The sequence below is a fragment of the Pavona decussata genome, unplaced genomic scaffold (assembly GCF_977016875.1).
Source record: "Pavona decussata unplaced genomic scaffold, jaPavDecu1.1 SCAFFOLD_53, whole genome shotgun sequence".
In the NCBI taxonomy this organism is placed as follows: Eukaryota; Metazoa; Cnidaria; class Anthozoa; order Scleractinia; family Agariciidae; genus Pavona; species Pavona decussata.
Window position 1 is genome coordinate 2,936,493 of NW_028145475.1, and position 23,765 is coordinate 2,960,257.

The 23,765-nt window shown below is 39.1% G+C and overlaps 2 protein-coding genes across 2 annotated transcripts; both read right to left on the reverse strand.

Annotated features, from left to right (window-relative positions):
* Positions 1-1,030: 1,030 nt before the first annotated feature.
* Positions 1,031-16,433, reverse strand: LOC146480495 (DNA replication licensing factor mcm4-A-like). Its single transcript, XM_085109675.1, has 21 exons — positions 16,301-16,433; positions 15,187-15,484; positions 14,627-14,708; positions 13,641-13,853; positions 12,985-13,164; positions 10,468-10,522; positions 10,227-10,298; positions 9,517-9,687; positions 8,985-9,069; positions 8,511-8,657; positions 8,127-8,215; positions 7,425-7,527; positions 7,249-7,309; positions 6,913-7,028; positions 6,344-6,437; positions 5,855-6,009; positions 4,199-4,316; positions 3,967-4,066; positions 3,082-3,223; positions 2,473-2,683; positions 1,031-1,783 (listed from the first exon to the last, which is right to left on the reverse strand). Exons 1-21 carry the CDS (start codon positions 16,353-16,355, stop codon positions 1,688-1,690), a joined length of 2,643 nt encoding a protein of 880 aa, XP_084965801.1. The 5' UTR covers positions 16,356-16,433; the 3' UTR covers positions 1,031-1,687.
* Positions 16,434-17,303: 870 nt separating this feature from the next.
* On the reverse strand, positions 17,304-23,689 carry LOC146480496 (uncharacterized). Its single transcript, XM_085109676.1, has 5 exons — positions 23,364-23,689; positions 22,902-23,087; positions 20,724-20,870; positions 18,947-19,143; positions 17,304-18,174 (listed from the first exon to the last, which is right to left on the reverse strand). Exons 1-5 carry the CDS (start codon positions 23,542-23,544, stop codon positions 18,073-18,075), a joined length of 813 nt encoding a protein of 270 aa, XP_084965802.1. The 5' UTR covers positions 23,545-23,689; the 3' UTR covers positions 17,304-18,072.
* Between the last annotated feature and the right edge of the window lie 76 nt (positions 23,690-23,765).

Here is a 23,765-nt window from a genome sequence, read left to right on the forward strand (position 1 = left end):
CCAGATAATCCAACCAAGGACCTTTGCTCTATGACATATCAAAATAGGAGTCTGCCGGAAAAAAAAATAAAAAGCGGGAAACGTCGAGGGCCCGTGTCTATCCACAGTCCTTGGTGCACCCTGGGTTGAAAACGGCTTGTGGAAATTTCGATTTATTTTTGAGGTTTTTTCCTTTCATTTTCTCTTTTCCCTTCAAATTTCCTTTTCTTACCTCCTCTGTTCTTTTGTCCTTTATTTCATTCTTTCCATTTCTTCCTTGATATCTTCGTCTGTTATTCTTTCTTTCCTTTTATATTTTACCTTGTGTTTTTTCTCAATATTTTCTCTCTTTACATCTTGCTTTCCTTTCTGTTCTTTTCCCTGCTGTTTTCTTTCTCTTTTAATTAATTTTTCCTTTTAATTCCTGCTACACTATCCCTGCCTTTCTTCTTTTTTCTATTTTTCCTTCGTTCCCTCTCTCTTTTCTTCCTGTTTTTCCTCATTTCTTTTGTCTCTCATCATAGTGAACAAGACCAAACCAAGCCAGTATATATTGAACTTTTCTGCTTTGAGGTCCTTTATTTTGAGTGTATTGTGTAATTTCAGAAAATATCCATACTTCCCGCACGGAAGGCTTTTTGTTTTGCATGCCCCCTCCCCCAGGAAATTCCAGCTTAGCTTCACACTTTACTTCTAAAATTTTGATTTTCAAGAACCCCCCCCCCCCCTAGGATTTTCTGATGACCTTCCATTTCTGAACATTACTGGTGCACGTCTGCTGAGTAAAGAATGGCCTGATCTGATATAAACTTTAATGTAACATGCTGTAACAGTGCCATTGTGAAAACAGCAAGTCATTAAGAATTTTGCAAGTAGGTTTAACAGTGCCATATTGTTTTGCATGAGAGTGGTCTTACCAGACCCCTTCCTGGTCCTAATGCACTCAGTCTGAAATGGGGCTAACTAAAACCTTAAATAATATCGGTGGTGAAACCTAAGGTCTTATGTACCATTTGGCATGAGGGTGAAATAGATAAAGAAAGTAAAAAAGTCACATATACAAATGGCTCAACTTTATTTCTCGTGACAAACACGTCAGTTCCTCTCAGTTACTTTGTTAGCTACATTTTCAAGCCCAATTCTGGTGATTTTCCAAACTCACCAAGTAATCAAACGGCAAAAAACTACACCAGCAAAATTTATGGGTGAATGGGTGATTACTGTTAAAAGTACGGTGCATTACACAGTAACCCATACCTTTCCTTTCAATTTAAGTGCAATATACAACATATACAGAAACTATTGCTTGGAGATCATGCTTGATGATTTAAGTGAAACCACACTCATGGCAGCACAACCGTAGTGACATCATAGTTAATTGAGGGACTGGTTATGAAACCTTGCCACAAAACAATGGTGCTGCAATTTATGTTGGAAGGGATACGACCATGCACAATCCTTTGTTTTAATGTTCACACTGCAGTTGAATATCTTAACAGGAATGTTTCTATTGGTTAGTTTTCCAACACATTTTAAAATCTATGGTGATTTGTGCACAGTCAAGGCCAAAAATACTAACAAAAAACATATAACAAAGAGGTTTGTCAGGCCTCATAACCATTGCCTTTTATTAACTATGATGACACGACAATAGTCGAATGGGTAAAGATGGAATATAGTCTTTTCTCCAAGTAATCATCAGTCTTGTTTACATCAAACGAATGGATGTCCTTCCAGTCACGATTAAGAAGTCTTCATCTCGCAAAATCTTGAGTGCGTCTTCAAATTGTTCTCGTGAAATGGGCTGAAATTGAAATCAAACAATCAGGAAATGCTGACTTAAATGCACCAGGTATTATGAAACAACAATGGGCCTCTGAAATAAGCATGAGTTGATGCAACAGGAGAAAGGTCAGCATTCCTATTGTTACATCTACTGTTACCTTCAGGACTAACTTTTTTAAACTGTAGAAAATATTAACAAATGCCAATGGTGATGAAACAAATGTGCATCACTGAAATGTGTGTAAGAGGGCCTTGAATACTACTGAGTTTTTGTCCCACAAAGTTTTACTAAACAAACAGACTTCCCAGTTGAAAAAAGGTAGCCATCAAACTGTTCAAATGCCTTTTCTGGGTGCCACAAATGAGCTACCTGAAAATACCAAAAACCACCTTCTTCACACTCGCCCATTTCATTTAAATGGCCACACTTCAGGATTTCATTGACAGACTTAAAAGTTAGAACCACTTTTTGAGGCATAATAAAAAGTGCCACAGGAGAGCACTGCTCAGTAGCTTTCATTTGAATGGTCACACTTTAGGATTTCATCCAGACTCTAAATCTAGAGCTTCCTAGCTTGCACAACACAATAAACAATGGCACAGGAAAGCACCTCTCAGTAGCTTTCATTTGAATTGTCTTATTTACTTACTCAAAAGATCAAATCACATTATCTACAAGAATTCAGGTGAAAAAGCAGTTGAACTCACCAGATCAGAAGCTTCTTTGAGCTCCTCGTAAGTCTGCTGATACTTAACAGTAGGAGTTTTGCCTTTGCTCAGTAGCAGTTCCTTCAGGGACTTGGCAATTTCCAGGCGGCGTTTTCTGTCAGACACACTCAAACCAGTTGTCAGGATGTTGATGTCAATCAGTCCTGTTTTGGGATCAGTGGCTGATTGTTTCAAAGCTTCTCGGTGTAGTCTGTAGGTAGTAACACAACCAAAGATGAGGTAAAACTTACTTTCTAGCCTGCATGCCACATGTACTATAGACACTTTAATTCATTTTTAAAAGATTATTTTGGAGTAACTTGAATTGTCCCAGTATTGTTTCATCCCAGTTGAACATGGTTTATACTTGTTTGGGCCTTTAAAAAATCCATGACTTTCCATTTCCATGATAAAGCATTCGCATTTTACAGCGTAAAAATTTGCATGAGGTACGTTCTTTTCAGCACAATACAGTTGCTTTATTCCATATAAAAAATGTATTTTTTTGTTTTGTTTCACCATATTATCAAGAGCTATGAGCAGCAAACAGCACAACAGACAGTTCCTGCACATTTTGGAAAATCTTAATTTATTATTTCACGCATGTACCTTCTAGCTTCCTCCACATCAACATTTTCAACTTTTGATGAAAGCCTCATCCTAGAATGAGCCTCAGCCAGACGAATCAGTGACTCAAGTTGACGAGGATAAGCAGTGACTGCACCACGGCTGCTGCCAACCTGACGCATTTCTGGAACACACAAATAAAAAACAATATAATAAATTCTCTTGCCTTTTATCCTTCCGAAGAAAAATCAATAATCCATTCCAGCTGGAGAAGATGTTTGGCAAATGTTACTGAATGGCTTGACAGGGATAAGTGGCAATCAAAAGGAATGGGAAACTAATTAGTAAGTGTATATATATTTACTAAAAACTGGATCATTATATAATACAATTCCAGGGATTTGACTGGCTTAGCGGCCAAGGTATATGAGCTCTTATACCACGCCGGAGAAATAGAGACCATTAAATTGTCTTCTGGTCATCTTTACAAAGTGAAATCAGCAATATCTAGCAATATATATTTCATGATTGTTTTTAATAGCACAATTATTCCACTCATGCTTGTTGGATATGAGATGATAATAGCCAACTCGGTGCTACATGCCTCATTGGCTATCTGTCATCTTACATCTAACACACGCTCGTGGAATAATTGTTAAATATACATGTAACAACCACTACTGACAGCCATTAACACCTCCTATAAATAGACATCCTGGGGATGACATTCAAGAGTCTACTTAAGAAGTATGCATGCATGGAAGGTGGTTTGCAGGTGTATTTTTTGTCGCTGGGACTAGTTGCCTGTTAAATAAGATCATTTGGAGAAAAACTATGAAACACAATATTACCTGAATTCCCAGAAAATCAACAGAACAGTCCCATTAATGATAAATCAGACAGCAGCCTATTACCCACTTTTCTTACCTACATAAGCTTGGATGAGATACTGAGCAGCTTCCTCACTGAGTTTTGGATTCACATATGAGCGAGCATAAGCAATGTAATCCTTTAGTATATTCATGTCCTAAAAAATAACCATGGATAGCAAGATATCATTAGAGCTGGGGATTGTGTAACGTAAGTTTTAGACCTGTTCAAGTCGCAAATGGTAGTATTTTACAACAGATATTGTCAGTTGTTGATTTATCATGCTTACAAGATATTCCTCCTCTTCTTCCTCCTGTGTTTGGTGGTATAAGGACACTAAATGAGTCGCCAGTCGACGATCATAAAACTCATCTTGAGGGTCAAGCATCAAAAAGATCAGATCAAACCTGAGATGAAATAAATAACAAAAATCTCACAGCCATGCTTTATACTATAATATATTAACCCATTGACTCCTACACTGGCCAAAACTGGCCGTCCCTTGCGCATGCTCCGCGCGTGAAACTCAATACGTCCTCCCTCCCCTCCTGGGCTTTTTTTCGTCCTGAAAAGGTCACAATAGCTAGTAGAATGATAAACCAATCAGAATCTGCCTTTTGCACATATTTTAAGGCATTTTAGGGGGTAGGGGAAAGGATCCTTCTGAACCTACCCCATGGAGCTGAGCAAAATTACAAAATGGTGGCGCGCGTGAATCGGTCCTGAAGTTTCAAGACATGTTTTTTTCATCTTTTAAAGCAAGTACATCTTCTTTAAGCTCACAATGGAAAGGAACCGTGAACAATAATCTACCGTCAAAAATGAGAACTTGGAGGCGTTAAAAAACAGCGAAAAGCCGTTTCGCGTTGTGATCTCTTCAATTTCCACGCCGCTACCGAAATATGCCTCAAAAGTTAAAACTGAACCCCGGGCTTCAAACGGAGTTTGTAAGACCAGGACAATGGTGACAACATAGTAAATGATGTTTTCCGATGTTGATTTGCTTTTTACAAATAGTTTAAGTGATGATTTGAACCAGAATTCTGTAACTTCTGTAATTTTCATCGCAAACGTGCCCAAATTTACTGCGAGTGTTCGCCTTGTACAAACACGGAGCGTCTTCAAATTTTACATGCATGTTTGCACGCACGCAAAAAAACTGAACGTTTTTTGCCCCTAATAGCAAATGTATTGTTTATTTCAATAAAAAGTTTTGTTGGAAAAGCTTTTTGTTGATTTTTGTGTCTTCGTCAATTCATATATTCGTTTGAGAAGCAAGAGATGCGTAATCAAGGACAATTTGCATAACCGGGTTGAAATTTGATATGCCAAAGGTCTTCATCAACATGCCGTGAATTTTAGCAATTTTTGCGTTCAAGTGTGTTTTTCGGCAAATGATTAATCGGTAACCATATTCTTTTATGTCGAAAAACATTTGTTTAATCATTCCAGTTTAATATGCAGTTAATCTTGGAAGCCAAGAATATTTATTTATCTACTGCGCAATTAACGAGTAAAACCGCTCTTGGAAAAAGGTAATTTATGCGAAAACCATGGAAACACGACAGGAGTCAAAGGGTTAATATATAACAATAAAGCCTTTATTTAACAAGGGTAGCATTTAACAGCAGAAAGCTAAATAGACTTGTGACTCTCAGTTACTAAATTCCAGAATCACTAGCTAGCTTAAAATTTAGGTATAAAACAAAAGTAGGTATGATTATTACAACATGCAAATTAATTAATAACTAATGACTTGAAGAAGTTGATAATACAGTGTACTCCTAATCAGGGCTGTCAATAAGGGCCAGGGACAGGGATCAAATATTACGACTGGGAACCCCAGCTACGTTTTTTACTTCCCCCACCCAACTACTGGCAGCCCTTTAACTCTAGCATAACATATGTTATATTTACCATCTATTGAAATTTCTTTTCTTTTTACCTGGAAAGCAGGGTGTGAGGCAGCTGGATATTCTCCACAGTTGTCATTTTAGGATCCCACTGTGACTTAACAGGATTTGCGGCAGCGAGGATTGATGTCCTTGCATTCAGCTGACAGATGATACCAGCCTTGGCTATTGACAAAGTTTGTTGCTCCTTAAAAATAGAAAAAAAATCACAAATGACCACAAGAATTTTCTATTATATGATACGACGTTATTTGTGGAGGATTAAGAGACCTGAGTCAGTATTTAAATAATCATGAATGCTTGAGGTCCACCTGACGCACAATATAACTTGAAACCGCAATATTACCTGATACTAGAGGGTGTTGGTTGCACAATAATAATTTATAATCTGTTTGAGTATGTGCTTGCCCAAAGGTAAAGAATTTAATGACAAAGAAAACTTTTTTTTTTTTTTCAAAAAGTGTTTGGTTAATAAGGGAGGGAAGCCTTGACTGTATATTTCAAAAGCTGAAAACACTAACCATAACTTCATGAAGAACTGCTCTGGTGCTGTCATTCATCTTGTCAAACTCGTCAATGCAGCAGATACCATTATCACTCAACACAAGTGCTCCCCTGTTAATATGGAACAGTTTTACAGAAGAACAATGGTACTTATAGTCAAATAGAGATTTGTCAGTCTAAGATGTTGTTGTTTCACACTTGATTGACAATGAAAGTGACTGTATTCAAGTCTTGACACTGTACTTGTTGGAAATACATGTACACTCTTAGTGAAATGTCCTCAATGGATTTAGAGACTGTTTAGAGACTATTTACGCATTCATGAACTGTCTAGGTTTCTAGAAGTTTCCATGCAGAAGCTATTTTGAGCATACTGTGATGTTCTGAAGGCAGGAAATTTCCAGTTAAACCAGTTTTTGGCAGGTTGTGATTCTAGAAAGTTCTGCCACATTATATTTTGCGTATTTGTTCACTCTCTCACTGTTTTTGAATAAAAGTTAGGTGTATAATATTTGAGTGCTGGATTCGTTTCGGTGTGTTTTCTGACTGTTGGTGTCGGTCAGCAAGACCTTTCAACAGTACTTACGTCTGTAACACCAGCTGCCTTGTCTCCGGGTCTCTGGTGACATAAGCAGTCAAACCTACGGCTGATGACCCCTTGCCTGAAGTGTACTGACCACGTGGAACAAGGTTATGCACATACTGAAATGAAACACACAACTTTATCAGTTATGTTGACAGTATAACTAATTACAATGGGCAGTTCCAGAAAATGTCCATACCCCACCATGGAGGGAATTTCTCAAAGGACCCCACCCCCCCCCCCCCCATTCCCATTTGTCTATAGGCCAAGCAATTTTACAGAAATTCAAGCTAGCTTTTGGTGAAAATACATGTACAGTAACTACAGAGACTGACATACCTGTAATAACTGTGACTTGCTTGTACCCGGATCACCACAAAGAAGAATGTTGACTTCTGATCTAAAATTAGAAAAGACATAGCAAGGCATTGGGATCATTCCAAACAACAGATGCCAGTTAATACGCTTTCAAATAATCATATTACTGTATTATTACAGAAGACTATTCTACTAACCTAAATTTTCCTCTGCCAGTATCTGTGAAATCCTTGTTTGCTCCTCCAAATAGTTGGCAAAGGATTCCTTTTTTGATATCTTCATTTTCGTAGATGCTTGGGGCTACAAGATAGGATTAAGATCATCAGTAATTCGCAAGGGGAAGGATGGGAATAATTTCTCATTGGCATCCACTCCTTTCCTGGCTACTCCCTACTACTTGCTGTTCTTCCATTCCTACCACTTTACCTCTTTCTTTCCATTTCAACCCTCCCAACCCTTCCATCTCCTGCCTCCTACCCCCTGAGTACACTTCAGTGTCTCCTACCTTCAGTTGGGAAGATGAGGTTTACAGTATTGCAGTTATATATTTCAGTGTGACATTAATTAACCTGCCATCTGCATGCACAGTTTCAGTATTTTGTCGACTCTTAACTTGCCTTCACCTCCCAACCACTACCCATCACTTTCTTACCTCTTAACTTCTGCCTGCCACTTTTTACCTTCTGCCTCCCACTTCTTGCCCTCTCCTTTCCACCTCTCGCCTACAACCTCCTGCCTGTCACTTCCTCCCACACACACCTTCCTCCTATTGACTGCCTGTCTCCCAATTGTTTTGCCCTTCTCTAACCAGGTTGAGGGTGTCACACAATTTTATGAACAAGTTAACTTAAATCCCAGTCGCTCAAAAAAAATAGTGAGAAATCATATTTTTGGCATACCCAATGCTTTTGCGAGTCTTTCATAAATATCTGGTTGTTTGGACAACTGCTGCAGTTGCTCAACTCTTTCCTGAGTGAATGTCACAACACTGAAATGAAATTGGAGATGTCAGTAACCAAATATATCACCATAAAAATAAAAGTCTTAAAACAGTGCCAACAAAGAACTTGTTGGTAACAGGTCTGTTGTATATATGCCCTGAAGGGGCTACCCTGTTTAAATAAAGGTGCTCAGTTCAGTTCAGTTAGAGAAAACATGTCACTGGACTTCAGCAAGTGCGAGAGAAATTCAGGAGATGTTTTAGTGCTTGCCATTAATGAAGGAATTGTTTCTTAAGAAGGCTGTTTTTTTTATTATTTTATCTAAATAGCTCACATACATACCCATCAGGATCCTTGGAATAAAGCCTTTTCTTGTCTGTTTTCTTAAAATGGATAACATCAATGTATGTCTTGTAAACAGCCTTTACATTTCGTTGACGTGGGTTGACACGCATGGGTGTGGCTCTATAAATTCCTGACACAGTGACCCTAACCAGAAAAAAACAAGTGATTGGAGTATGTGAAGTATATATGGGTAATATATTCACTGAAAAATGCTCTGTTATAAATTTTATGCCATAGCCCCATGTTCAACCTCCAACGGAGACACCTAGGAGACTGACTTTCGACTTTTCTCTTGGCCCTGTCAATAATAGGTAGCCTCACCAGGGCATGAAACTCCTGCTGGCATAGCTCCCTGGGTCATTTAGACACATAAGTTGTCCTTCCATATAGCAATCTGCTGCATGATGTGCTACAAGTCATGTATTAACAATCATACAGTTATAATGATTGGTAGCAGTGTTAATATAATACCTGTCTCCAGGCTGCACTGCATCCACCAAGTCATTGTGTGAGAACAACACGATGGTGTGTGGGGTCTGCCCAGGAGGCATATCATCTGAAAGAAAATGATATACAACAGTCAATCACTTGCAAAAGAACACAGACTGATGTGAACAGGTTTATATGTATAGCTAATGTATGTGGCTTGCCACGGGTGGAGCAGGCATGAGATGTTGTTGCAGTTAAGGTGCTTGGTGCTCTTTCCTTACGAAGCTGTTCGTACTAATGTCTTTCAAAATTGCCGTATTTATTCTATTAACCACCCTGCGGAATGACAGGTCTCAAAAGCCAAACCTTTTAAAGAAAAGTATGGGGCTAAACTGGAAATTCCAGTGGGCAGGGTCAGGACAATATGCTGTCAATGTTGTAACTTTGTACTACTTGTATATTAATACAGCATCTTCAATTCACTAAATTTGAAAAATTAGCTCTGCCAGTATCATCAGAGGGCATTCTGCTCCGTCATAAATTTTTGGCTACTGCTAAAATTCGTGCAAGTCACCTGGGGATTCTTGAAGCTTGGTGATTTGTTTGTCAGTGTACTGCGATCTGTTGTGAATTAACACCATGCTGTGGTTTGTGTTACAGTTGCGGCACAGGGCAGGTTCAGAAATACGGCCACGATCAATCTCCACTGACACTGAAGCATGGCAGACATAACACTGGAAGAAGGCTGAAACAGGAAAAAAGTTGGAGAAATTTATTTTTCATGTTGGCCGGTCCTCCTATATTTGTGAAATGTTTACCTGCAGCATGGAACATGGAACATCTCAAGGACAATGCAGCTCATACCGACCTTATGAAGCACTCTTACAGCCCAAGTACTACAAATAATAACTTTATTATTAAATTATTAGTTCACACAACCATAAAAACACTTTAGGTTGATGTTATATGTTACTAGTGTGGACTAATGGTAACATTAAATGGAACATATAAGAATGTATGCCCTAGCACAACATAAGCATAAAGCTTTAGCTTTCTGTGGTTATGTTACAAGACATGTGAACCAGACCTAATGTTGGGCCTGTGCACCTACAACAGGTGTCATGGCTCATGATTCAACTGCACGAGAACCATTACTGTTTCAGTGTAACCATGTTCCATTCACATCAAAAAGTATATCTACAGGAGTTTGAATTAAAATCAAACAGCCAGTATGTGAAAACAAGTTATGACAACCGCAAAGCGTGAAATGTATTTTGCACTAACCCTCTCTCATCTCTGGTATAACTTGAGATGTCCTGATCACCATTCCACTGATTGTTATCAATGTATCAATGTCTGCAGCAAAGAAAAAAAAGCCAAAAAATTCAGGCAACAAGGGTTGTGGGTTATTTTTCTAAGGTACCATAGTGTACAGAGATTTTCACTTTTGGCCTAAGTTCAAGTCTGTAACATCAACAAGCTCAGCAATGGCAATATTACATGAATTTAAAGACTCTATTCTCACCTTCAGGGTTTAAAGCTCTCATATTCTTGGTCTTGTCAACATTGAAAGTTCTGACCTATTAAAAAAACCAATGACAGAGTGGTGTGAACGAAATTACATGTGATTTGTGTGATGCAAATTGTATCAGTTACAGGTGCCATCACCTCCATCAACGTGCAGAGGAATATAAAAAACATTCCGTAATCGGTAAACACTTCAAGGACAAACACGGTTTAAGATCGACATGGTAAATCCAAGACTTGCATAGATGATTCTAGGCCATATAAACTACACAACCCAATACATTAACAAGATTTCATGACCTGGTCTACAAAACCATTAGATTCTGGGACTTAATCTTAATTTTGCAGGACTCTGACTCTTCCAAGTGATTATTCAGCACCCCTAAAAATTATGGACTCTTTATTTTTGTCAGTGCACCAACAACATTTGTGACCGTGCACGGGAAAACGTACCTTAACGCTTATCCGTTAAACGGTCACTAACGGACGGATAGATAACGGATAGTTAACGGCCTGCACAGCATTCTAACGTTTTATCCTAACGTTCTAATGGTTATCTAATTGTGCCTAACGGATGATCAAAGCGTGCTAACGCTTTGTTCTAACGTTCTAACGGCTAATTAAGTATGCCTAACGGATGAAGAGAAAGTTCTAACGGTTGCCCAATTTGTTCTAACGGATGACTGGAGCCGTTTAACGGTTGTCTGACGGTTTACAACTAAATACTTTTAACTAACGAATAGCTTAGCTTTCAGTCCGATGCTATAAACACATAAGCAGGCCAAACCATTAGTAGTCTTACACTCACGTTTTTTTTTTTTTTAGAGAATCACAAAGTGCCGATTTCGTCAGTCGTCGATGAGACAAACATAAGTATACTAATTTCCACTGAAAGCAAAACTCAGTGATATAAACTATCACTTCCTCATCAAGATAAACAAAAGCAGAATTCCAGTCGTTCGATGATGATTATCGTGTGAGATGAGAAGTTAGTCCGAGGCTAACGTCGCTAAACAAGCGTGTAAACAATTTCACTTGCCAATTTCACTTGTTTTACTGAAATGGTTTTGTTGTTTATACTTATTTTACACGATGACTTTGTCTAGAGTACTTTAAAGTAACTGTTTAATCCAGCTGTGGATTCGCGAAAGATCACGCTTTCAATTTCTTGACAGAATGCGAAAAGCGGTACCTTTGGATTCATGAGTCTCAAAGCGACGGGCGTTTTGTTGGCGCTGGTTTCATCAGATAAAGTTGCTTTTGTCACATACATGTTGTTTAAAATTGGTTTCTTCTGGTTCAGAGTCAGAGACAACGAGACAACAGGCTATCAAAATATTCATCAAACTTCCCGCCGGAATATGGCCATTTCTCACATCTTGGAAAATGAAAACAACTTTATGAACCCACACTTTGTGAATTGAAACCTGCCGAATGTAACTTGATACATGTGAAGGAATTTGGTTGCCTAGCACGTGACCAAAATCTTGCCAGTGTTTTCAGCGTTGCAATTCCTTTCTACGTCCGAACGACGGCTTCTGTCAGTATTTTGTAACGTTAGTAGAAGCTTTAAATCTTGTAAAAGATGGTATTTTGGCTTTATCCAAGCGAACGTACTGAAATGCGCCAAGCGTTAATTTGCGGTACTCAGTAGACTCGCAGTGTTTACGTTTGTTCCGGGTAATCGATCTTATCGCTCACACTGGACCCGAATGAAATTTTGCAAAATTGAAGTTTCCTATTTTACCACAAGCCCTTAACCAACGGAATTGCCTTGCATCTTTAAAGTCAACTGAACGATTACATTTTGCGGCCGGAGACAGTAAATGCTTGAGGTAGAGTGAGGGAAAGTTCATCACGGTAAGTCAACAAATATGCAAATCGGAACCGAAGCACGCTAGAGGAGAGAAGTCTGTTGGATTCACTGATTTTATTCCGGGTGGTAATTTATTTTAGTGACTTAATTTCATGGATCCGGAGCTACGATATCTTCCGTTCCTGGTTTACAAAACTGTCTGATTTCGCGGTAAAAATAGTTCCCGCGTTCCTAACTACATCTCATGATTGTTTTGAACTAAGCTTAAATGGAAGCCAACTACAAGAGCCACCCTCCGTTAGGATCTCGTTTCACACTGTGTTTAGGCGACCACATTCTACTTCAACGCGTCTTATGCCATTCTAAAGGAATCGTTACCCGTTTAACGGGTGCTGGTTTATTCTAACGGATCCTAACGGCTTCTCTAGCCGTGCTAACGGATACAGATTGTTTGCTAACGGTTATGCTGTCCAGTCTAACGGTCTGATGCTAACGGCTAACGGATACATGTCTTTTGCTAACGGCTGCACTATCCGCTCTAACGGCCCGATGCTAACGTCTAACAGTTGGGCTTATGCCTCTAACGTTCTTAAGAAAACTTTCTAACGGATGACTAACGGATGCTTAACGCTTTTGCCTGTTTAACGGATAAGCGTTAAGGTACATTTTCCCGTGCACGGTCACATTTATCTTACTGACCTGAATTTGATGTTGCAGTTGAGCATCTGGGTACTTTTCAAAAAATACTTCATTGACACTCATGTCAAAGGTGGGGATCACTTCTTGAGGGTAACAAACAAGCTGTCTGTACAACTCAGCATCAAAAGTCTTCAGGTGACCACAGTCAATGTTCAAGAAAGGAGTCTCCAATACATGAATCTGTGGAAAGTAGATCACGTTATTGTCAACTTTACAATAGGTTTTGATCTTCATTATAAAGTGAGTTCATGCCACTGAAGTTTACTGCAAAGTTTGGGTTCTCAGGGCTGGAAAACGTTTTTTCTTCCTCCTTCCTTCTTTATTTTTGAGCTGACTCTGGCAAAATTTATTAAGAATCCAGTATCTTGGATTTCACAGTTAAAATACAGGAAATAAAGGGCTTCTAAGTTAACTGTGGTGGAGAAGGCCTTTCACAACATATTAATGATTGAAACAAAAAGACTGAAAAACAGATTGGTTAAAAACATCTGGCACAGAGGTCAATTTTTGTGCTCAGACAATTTCTAAGTACATTATAGAATTAGCTGAAAACCTCAGGTCAATGCATGATGATGTCCCACCCAATTGTGTGCTCTTCATATTTGAAAGGTTATTAAATGGATGGGGTTTTAATACAGTATATAACAGTGATTTACCTCATCAAGACGCTGCATGTAAACTGGTAGCAAGGGATCAAAGCCTTCACCCATATCCTCTGCATCCAATTCTTCATCTACAAACTCAGTTATAAATTTTCTAAACTTTTCCTTTGTCTCACTAACAACGACATCTGTTCCCCAAATGACAAGAGCAGGAGCCGCAGCTGCATCACTGGTCGGTCCAGTGGGCTGGTCAGTGTTGTCAGATGGCTAGGAGGAAAATAAGAAAAAGGGTCAAAGGCTATGTACCTGGTGGTTTGATATGTAAGCAGGGATGAGGAGCCCAGGGGGGTACTCCAGATTTCAAGTGACAGGGATGATCGAATGGGGGAAAAATCAAAACCCAAAAAAATCCCTAGGGCTTTCAACAAACTTCCCCCAAAAAAATCCCTGGACCAAAAATTAACCCCAAAAAAATCCCATGCCGAATTTCCAAGCCTTAAAAATTTGCAGAAAGCATTAAATGATATAACACGAAAAATAAAACCATTAGAAATTGAATGTTTGTGTTTGTGTATTCATCATACCATCTGGTAGTCATTCTAACAACACTCAAGACACCCAAGAACATCTTCTTTTCAACAATTACATTATACAGAATGACAATGCGGCCAGGATACGCGGGCACTACCACGAATCTTCAGATTGTTATGAATACCCCCAAAAATCCCTACTTAAATCAAGCCACCCAAAAAAATACTTGCCAAATTTTCCTACCCCCAAAAATCCCGGAATTGAAAATTTCAAACCCAAAAAAATCCTTCGATCATCCCCGTCACTTAAAATCCAGAGTAGCCCCCTGGGATAAGGAGGGGGGTTGGGTGAACTGAAATACTGTAATTCCAAGGGCCAAGGGGACTCATAAGTTGTAAGTGCTAACAAGAAACAACAAGAAGAATTAAAGAGCTACCAACTGTATCCTTGGCCTGTGAAAAAGATGCTATTGCCTTTATAGATGCAGGTAGATTTTTACTGATACTTACTGCTTGGCTATCCCCCAGATTTACTTGTCGCATGCGGCGATCACTGCGGATGTCACTGCGATGCCGAATAGGGGTGCCAGCACTAAAATGGTTATGTCAAGGAAGTAGTAAAAATGAAGACTTACTAAAAACTACTGATACAGAAATAATAGCACTGGCAGTGCTTATTAATTGTTTGGAAAAATTTAGTTAGCACAAGGCATATTCTAGTCAAGTTTTCCAAAGACAATCTTAGATTCATCTTTTACATGCAATTATCTGTACAAGTAATTTTAACAGAAAACCAAAGCAAAATAAATGGCTAAAACAATAACACAATCAACGCATTACATTGATGAAATACATTCACAGTAAAGTTAAGCAGTTGCAAAGAAACTGAAAAAATTCATGCCCATCATCTTGTGATACTGGTGCAAATGTTGCTACCAATATTGAAATATTAAGCCATTTGGAGCTTGGTCATTTTGTGGGTTTGTGTTACACCTTTTTATAGGCTAAACAATGAAACCAGTATCTTAAATGTACAGTTCACAACAGTTGAATTAAAATTCCATGGATACACACTCCCATGTGGAGTTCCAGCAGCTCTGGAGCTTGGCGTAGCATAGTTCAGTGGCGAACTCAGATCAATTTCACTTGTCTCTAGCCCAGCTCTAGTCTGAGGTGATGAGAATTGTGACCGATCCTGCGGCCCATCAGACGGTGAGGTAGGAGCCAAGGGTAGTGGTGATGATGGCTCATCTACACGTCGACGTTGAGATGGGGGAGACGAGACAGGAGGGGCTGTTGGAGATGTTGCCCGTGAACCCCTGCGGCTACTGCGGGTACTACGTGTACTAGTTGTTGACGCATCAGATGCTGAAGAAAAAAATCATGTGTTGGATTTGTGAAGTTTTGCATCTCAAGAGCCATAAAAATTTTATACTCCATACTACTAGAAATACTAGTTGTTGACGCATCAGATGCTGAAGAAAAAAATCATGTGTTGGATTTGTGAAGTTTTGCATCTCAAGAGCCATAAAAATTTTATACTCTATACTACTAGAAATTGTTTTCAAGAAGCAGATGAGTAAATTAAGATGCAACACCAAAAACTCAGAACAAAATTAAGAGAATTGAATGCAAATTACATAGGAGGTAAATTATCATAAGCTTGCTGTTGAAAGGAGGCTATGGGGCAGGAATGCTTCAAAAATAAACGGCAAAGCGTCGATGTTTGCACTTTCATGGAATTTCCCCAAAATGAAACTACTTTAAACTCGAGCAACGCCGCAAAATGTACAATGTGAAAGGCCGATTTATAATGTACAAAGCAAATTGCAAATCATGCTAACTCCATACTCAAGAGCTAGCTTATATTGAATTGAAAATTATATCTTTAAAGTCGTTTCTTTAAAAATTTTTCTTATCTCGAGGATAAAGCTGTCTGTTCTAAAATGGCTCTATTTCAAATAACGTAAGACCCAGTCAAGAATAATTCGGACAATGCAGTCAGTTGCATGCAAGAAAATTTCAATGAAGTCAGTCGATCGCGGATCAATCGATCGACCGACCTCGTGTGCGAATTTGATCTGTATTCTTCAGTTTTAAGTTTGCCTTGGAAAATTATCAACCAAAGATACGAAAGGCAAATAGATCAAACCTAAAATAGTGATAATATGGTTAAATACATACGTGGTGGGCTTGCTCTGGAGCGCTTTCGTCCTCGCGGAGTTGAAGGAGCTGACATCTTGATTCTTCGCTGCAAAGGCGACCGGCAGACTCACGTGTCAAAAAGCGCGGGAAATAAATCAGGTGACCGAGAAACCCGCAAAGGATCCTGAATGCTTTACCCACTCCTCCCACGGGGAAATTTAATTTGAGCACGAAAAATCTTCGATCAGAGGGATTTGGGGTGTCTTTTAGGTGTCTTTTTGAGATTACACAAATAAAAAAAAAAAAGTTCACACTACAGTGGAACTTTCCGGGAAGAAACGGCAATGTTAACTTTGTTTTGTTTTCAATTTCACGGCCTTTTGTCTGAACAGTTCACTGCTTATTGTCAGAAACGGAAAATCTTTTATAAATATTCCATTGTAAGTTTTCTTCGCAAGGAGGATTAAGGAAGTTTTTGGTTTGTTCCCTTGCTGTAAATGTGAGTTCTTCACCATCCCTCTTTATTCCGATATAAGACCAGAAAGCTTCATTCAAAACCACATCTGACGCCCACACCCCCTCACCGCCCCCCCCCCCCCCAACAAAAAGAAAGAATTTTAAACCTGATAAAAAATCAATTTTATTTTTTGAACATCTTAAAGCAACTAAAAGTAAGTTCTAGAAATTGTTATGTACAAATTTCAATTGATATCATATCACTCACTCCATCAATTAATTTATCTGATTATTTGTTAATTTACTTTTTTGAAGTCAAGATGACATGATGATTCTATTTTTTTCTATTTTTCTCTTAGAGCGGAACAAATATTTAACGCAAACGTTTTTGTGCGGTTTTGCGCAAAGGCAAAGTTATCGCAGAGCGTCAGTTCATTACTTTGTGAGCCGAGAGAAATCTGGGAACTAGGGCGATCTAGTCTAAGGTCGACTAGCTCTCGGGGAAGAGGAGGAGCGGGGAGGGGAGGAGGAGCGAACCTTAGTTTATTTCGAGAAATTCTCGCAAACTTCACGAATGGAACTCCTTCTTCTCTCCCCCTTCCCCCCACCCCGAGAGCTTGCTCGCAGGCTATAGGTCGACCAACGAATCGAATCCGGACCTCTTGATTGTGACCTATGAATACTACTAAGTCCTACTTTGCCGACACCGGAGCCCTCGACTCATTTAATCTGTTCTCAATATTTACTTTCTCCTGGCCTCGGCGCTGAAGCTCAGTTTGTCTTTGCGCAAACAACAGGGACATTTTAAAATACCATATCAACATAACGTATTCTTCGGGATTCTCCCCATATGCAAATAATTATTATTGAACCACTTTCGTCCAAAAAAATATTAACTATAACCTCCAAAAAACATCTTAAATATTAAAATTTCTCCTTGGATTTGCTTACAACTGAACACTTAAAAAAAAAAATGCCTTTTTGAATTTGAAATTCGCCATTACAAATGAACTTTTTAGTTCCTATTCAGCTAAAATGTGCAATTGAAAATTCCTTCATTAAAATCCGATACTGGAAATGCCGGGGTATATTCGTCCCTTAATCCTCTCCTTCACTCTGTCCATAGCCTGAGTAGCAAACGATTCGGTAGGGCTTTGTGAGTTTTTCGCTTTTTCATCGCGCGAAAACTATTCCTTTTCTTTCTGCATGGGCAAACAGCGTAAAACGTACAAAAACCACGCGGGAACGGTTGTTGCCCAGGCTACTCTGCCCACTTTAAAAGTGTTATGACTTCCGGTCTCGCCAGCAAAACCGTAAATCACAAATTGATACGGAGTGCAGATGCGGCTCGAATATTAGTCATCGTCCTTCAGCCATCGATGTGATGTTCCATCGATATAATGTTTAAACTGTTTCATCACTGTACCTCCCACTGTAGAAAATTGGTCGGGCATTACCTGTAAACAAAAAATAACCAGTCAACAACATTACAAATCAGTGCATATCTTTCGTTCTTCGCAACTTGGTATACGTACGTAGAATAGAATCACTGATTAATAAAAATCCGTGACGACCACGGTCAGTCCTGAGAAATGCAGATTGCTGGCCGGGACTAAAACTGATGCAGACTTTTTCTAAACCCCAAGATATATAGCTAACTTTAATGTTCAGTCTGCAGTCTGTATTTTAACATTTCAAGTGCAGTTACCCCCGATCTACAGTCTAAACTTGAGCTCTGCGCTTTGCACTATAAAATCCACGGCCAGCAAAACATATCATCTGCGCTTTAAGTACCATATTTTAAGACTTCAGTAGTTATAACAGATGGCTACAATTCTCCATAAGGGGCAGTTTTTTGTGAAGACTTCGAGCATCAGGGGAAATGTAAAAGACTTTTCGCAGTCTTTCACAATTGTGTACTAAATGCAATAAAATGACTATATCAAAGAGGCTGGAATTGACTGTTTCTTTGCTTTTTTAAAATGTTTTTGTTGTTGTTGTTAAGAGATCCACTTTTTATATTTAAAAAAATTCAAGGTAGGTCGTTGTAGTCAGTTAGGAAAAATACCAATGCCCATTATTTCAAATCTTTTCAGGCATTCTTAATGTGATTATATGAAATTTTCACTTTAAAGTAAATCGCCCTAACAGACCTAACAGGTCTGAAATCCTCTCACCCCTCCCACACGAAGTAATTTTACAAGCAAAGCAACACTGTGGCCATCATACCTCGACTTCGATTTCTTCCTTGCCAAGCTTAAGCACCCCTTTGTAGGTGGGTTTGTCCGCCACTGCATGTACGCCCCTACTTTCGATGTTCTGTAGATAGTCCAGTTTTAGCTCAGATATTAATTGCTCGGTCGCAGTTACGCTGACTTCACTTCCAGAGTCCACGGTAAATTGAATCAACTCTGATGATAAAGCACCTGAGAACAACGAACGCCATTAGTGGTTATTTTCTCGATTTTCCATTTTTACACAAACGCAAATCATTAGTATAGAGGAGTAATTAACTGCCTGATTTATTGACAGCCTGATTGATTGACAGCATGACTGCCTGACCAGCTATAACAAACTTTAAAATTAACTGAATCAACAATTAACAGCCAAAATAGTTGGTCATGTTGCGGACTGTTTAATTGGCTGAATGACATATTGAATAACTAACACAGTGAGAAAAATAAGTGAGAAGCTAGCTGTCACACTAACCAGATTGTTGGTTGTCTTGCTTAAAAGCTAATTTACTTAATGGATAGCTTCAGAACTAACAAACCAAACTCGCATAAGCCTTACTGCATTTGATTGTATGGTTGATTTACTGACTGACTAACTGACTTAAGTACTGTTAATCACTCATTGACTGTCTGTCTGACTAACTAGTTAGTTTTGATGAAGGCCGGCTAAGTGAAAGGCTGTTATGATTAGCTTACTATAAACTGGCCAAACTACCTGCCTAAGAATGGTTGGTTACTTGGCTGACTGGGTGAATGAGTGACTGATTCACTGATCGACTGACTGACTGATAGATTTACTGGTTGATTGACTGACTGACAGACTGGCTGACTGACTGACTGGCTGACTGACTGGCTGACTGGCTGACTGGCTGACTGACTGACTGACTGACTGACTGACACACTGGTTGATTGCCTGACTGACTGGCTGGCTGACTAACTGACTGTCTGGGTAACTGACTCACTCACTGGCTGTCTGATTGACTAAATGACTGGATGGCTGACTGACTGACTCACTGACTGTCTAATTGATTAAATGTTTGGATGGCTGACTGACTCACTGACTCTCTGACTCACTAAATGACTGGATGGCTGACTGACTGTCTGATTGACTAACTCTCTGACTGACTGACTGTCTGGGTAACTGACCGACTGTCTGATTGACTAAATGACTGGATGGCTGACTGACTGACTCACTGACTGTCTGATTTACTAAATGACTGCCTGACTCTCTGACTGACTGACTGACTGACTGATTGACCGGTTGCCATCCTGACTGACTGACTGACTGACTGACTGACTGACTGACTGACTGACTGCCTGACTCTCTGACTGACTGACTGACTGATTGACCGGTTGCCATCCTGACTGACTGGCATGCCCACTGCCTGAATGCTAAGCAGTATGGATGACTGGCTGGCTGTCTGATCCAACTGTTCTAAAGAAGAATCTCAGTGGCAACTGAAACTGCTTCATCTGGCACACAACTTGACTGATTTGTTAATTCATGATTCACTACAACCAGGCCACCTCTGAGTGCCTTACTGACTGAATGAAACTTGTCAGGTTTATTAGAAAACTAACAGTAATTGGCTGACAGACTCAGTGACTATATTTCAAGAACTCAGTTCCCTTCATGACAAGCAATAAGTACTGTCTGAATATACTGTTTCAAAGCTAAACTGTGTGACATTATCGTCTGAATTATCTAAATGGTAACTTTCTCTTTCTTTAGACAAAGCATACATATTCTCTAGTTGAAGATCCACACATACCTTCTCCTTTGTCCGATTTCAGATATCCAGGAACCATGAGGAATTGATGTTTACTTTCCTTCATTTCTGGCGGTTTTCCCCAATAACCAAGCACTACTACTTGAGCCGTCACATGTTCCTGTGTACTGTAACCTTTTAAATGTTTTACTGAAGGAGAAAAAATGGCCAAATAAATCAATCTAAAAGACGATCTTGTGCAGTGTATTTCAGTGGAAACATGTGCAGTGTCTGTAGTTGTATATTAAAGTTTCAGGGTTAAAACAGTGTTATGTAGAACACAGGAGAATTGGAGGTCATTTCAAATTACTGTTTTCGCCAGCTTCGACACCAGCTCTATAATACTAAACACTTTTGACTACCAAGAAGTTTTATTACTAACTGATTATTTACAAACTAACGTTAAAGCGTTTTTACTCAGTGAAACATTAATGAGAGCAACAACTCTCAATAAAAATGACATCAAACAACTGAGATGAAGGAGAGACAGAGAGAGAGAGAGACATGTTTCAATCAGCTGACAGTTAGCTTCGGAACTTTCGACTCTCTAGCTAAACTTGAGTTCTTGAACTCAGCCATTTTATCACAAAATAATTCTGCCACATTGAGGGAAGGAAAGGTGAACGTAAGATAACATAAAAACAGTTTGAGTGAGATACTTATAACAAATTTACTGCAAGACGGGAGAGTCTGTTTAAGTTGTACATCAAAACATATTTCTGTCGGTTTTTTGCACCGAAACTAACCATTGATTCTTCGTAAGACAATTACCTGATTACTGGCACAGAGGATTAAGTAAAAAGTATATATATACTACACCTACTTTTTGAAACATTTAAAACTCTGTTAAAAGTGTTAAAAGACCTTCAAATTGAGTTAAGCCGAAACGCCATGCGGTCGGGGTCGACTCGGCTCGGCATGAAAGCTCAGTCATGGCCGTGCTGAAAAGTCGCCACTGTTAAAATGTATAGGAAGAGCAGTGTACAAACCGAAAATAACTCTTCAATCTCTACTTATTTTGGAAAATTGAAAGATCTTCGCATTTCTAGAAAAGGTTTAGAATGCTCTTTAGCTGAAATAAAACTGCGATAAGCAATATCAAATGGGAACTTGAGTGAGAGTGAGAAACTTTCAAATCACTGCAAGTCCGACATATTTCTTCGCCTGTTAATCACGTTTTAACCACAAAAACTGAAGCAAATTCCTATGAGAAGTGAAGTTCAGGAAAAGATCCTAGGCCAAGAAATCTAATCTTAGCAGTAAAATCATGGAACGCAACCATTAAAAGGAACTGACTTGCAGTTAGCAAACTGCAGCGTCTTATTATCCTGTACTAAAGAAACTCAGTCTTTGTTCGCCTTTCTTGAATTTAACTACACAGTTCCTAAATCCTTTCCTTAACTAACCAGGCAAACTGCTAGAGTTCTACACTCTGTAATCAGTATAACATCAGTTTTAAATCCGTCCATCATTGGAGAACCTCGAACAAAGAATCCTAGAAGACGTGCCGGTCTTCACTGCAACGCAATGTGAAGTAAAATCAAGGTTGTACCTTGACACCGTGCTCGTGGTCTTTCCGATTGTGATTTTGATTGTTTCAGGGCTATAAACTAACATTGCCATCCACAAGTTTACCGACCGCGTGAACGGAAAAGAGCTATATTCTATCGGGAACAAGAAATGAACAGCGAACGGCGAGAAGTTGAGAGATTGCCGAAACCTAACCGACTGTGTGAGGATATCATGCGGAGCGTAGAACACACTGCAACGAGGACAGCTGTTCGCGTGCATTGTACATTGAAATGGTTTCCTCTATTACTTATTTTTTACATAAGCAAAAACAATAGTATTCAGTGTTATAGGTCACCAGGGTTAAAGGACGTTTAAGCTATTATTAATGAAATGAAATCAGTGCTGTTTAGGGGGAACCCCGTTCTAATTTTAATAGGGCAATATCCCTTCTATTTTACGCTGTTTTCCTCATACCCGAAATTTAACTGAAATCACTGTACATCACTGATTAAAATCAGTGGTCCCAAAGATCAACAGAATGCCTGACGAAACCATGCAGGCGGAAACTCAAGCAGTTCACCTGTAGAAATTTGCTTAAAAGCGATTTGAATTATTTTGAATCGTGAAAAGAATATATAATTTTAGACAGCATCAAATGCAAATACTTACCTGCCCACTTAATTCTGTTTCTGTGCCCAGGAATTGTAATTCTGAAAGTGTCTCTGAGAAGTTCATCTGTAAGTTCAGGTGCTGTCTTCAGATCTTTGACATTACTGATTCCATGTCCAGTGAACTCTTTGAGGTAACGTTCCAGTCCAAGATCCTTCATCCATAAACGAATATCTAGCTGTGCGGCTGAGAGACAAACAAATCAATAGAATTTAGAGTGTATTACAATCGTTGGAGTCAAACTCTCAGTAACGAAATATCGCTGACAAAAAAGGAGATACTGATAATTTCAAACCACTCTGAAAAACCTCTTGCAACCCCTACATTAAGATAAATCCTGCTTTTAATACCGATAAAGTCGCTGAAAGGAATTATGGTTGCCGCAGATGGTAAATGTCAAATATTACGTTTGGTTAATATATTTTATACAGACAATGCAACAAATAAAAATATACAACCTACCGGCTGACAAAATTTTTGCTCTCTCCTCTTGATCTACGATTCCCAGCGAATCGAGATCTTTGTCTGCCAATACACACAAATCGAACGCTGTTTCATAGCCCTGGCTTTGAAAACTCTCACAGTATTTTGTGAGATCTATTTGCTCCAGAAATGTATCCACTGCAGAACTTCTAGACGCCATGCCACAAGTCAACAAGTCAAGTGAAAATCCCTTTGATTTTCGATTCCTAGCGCGTTATGACTGGAAAAATATATTGCCGATGATTGGTGTTTATGTCCGGCTAATTGTCTCTGATTGGCCCTTTACAATCGAATATCATTTGCGAGGGAAACTGTTTGTCACGAAGGTCAGAAAGACGCCGTGTATGCCTGAACTTGCCCGTCTCGTCTATTGTTCTTTCT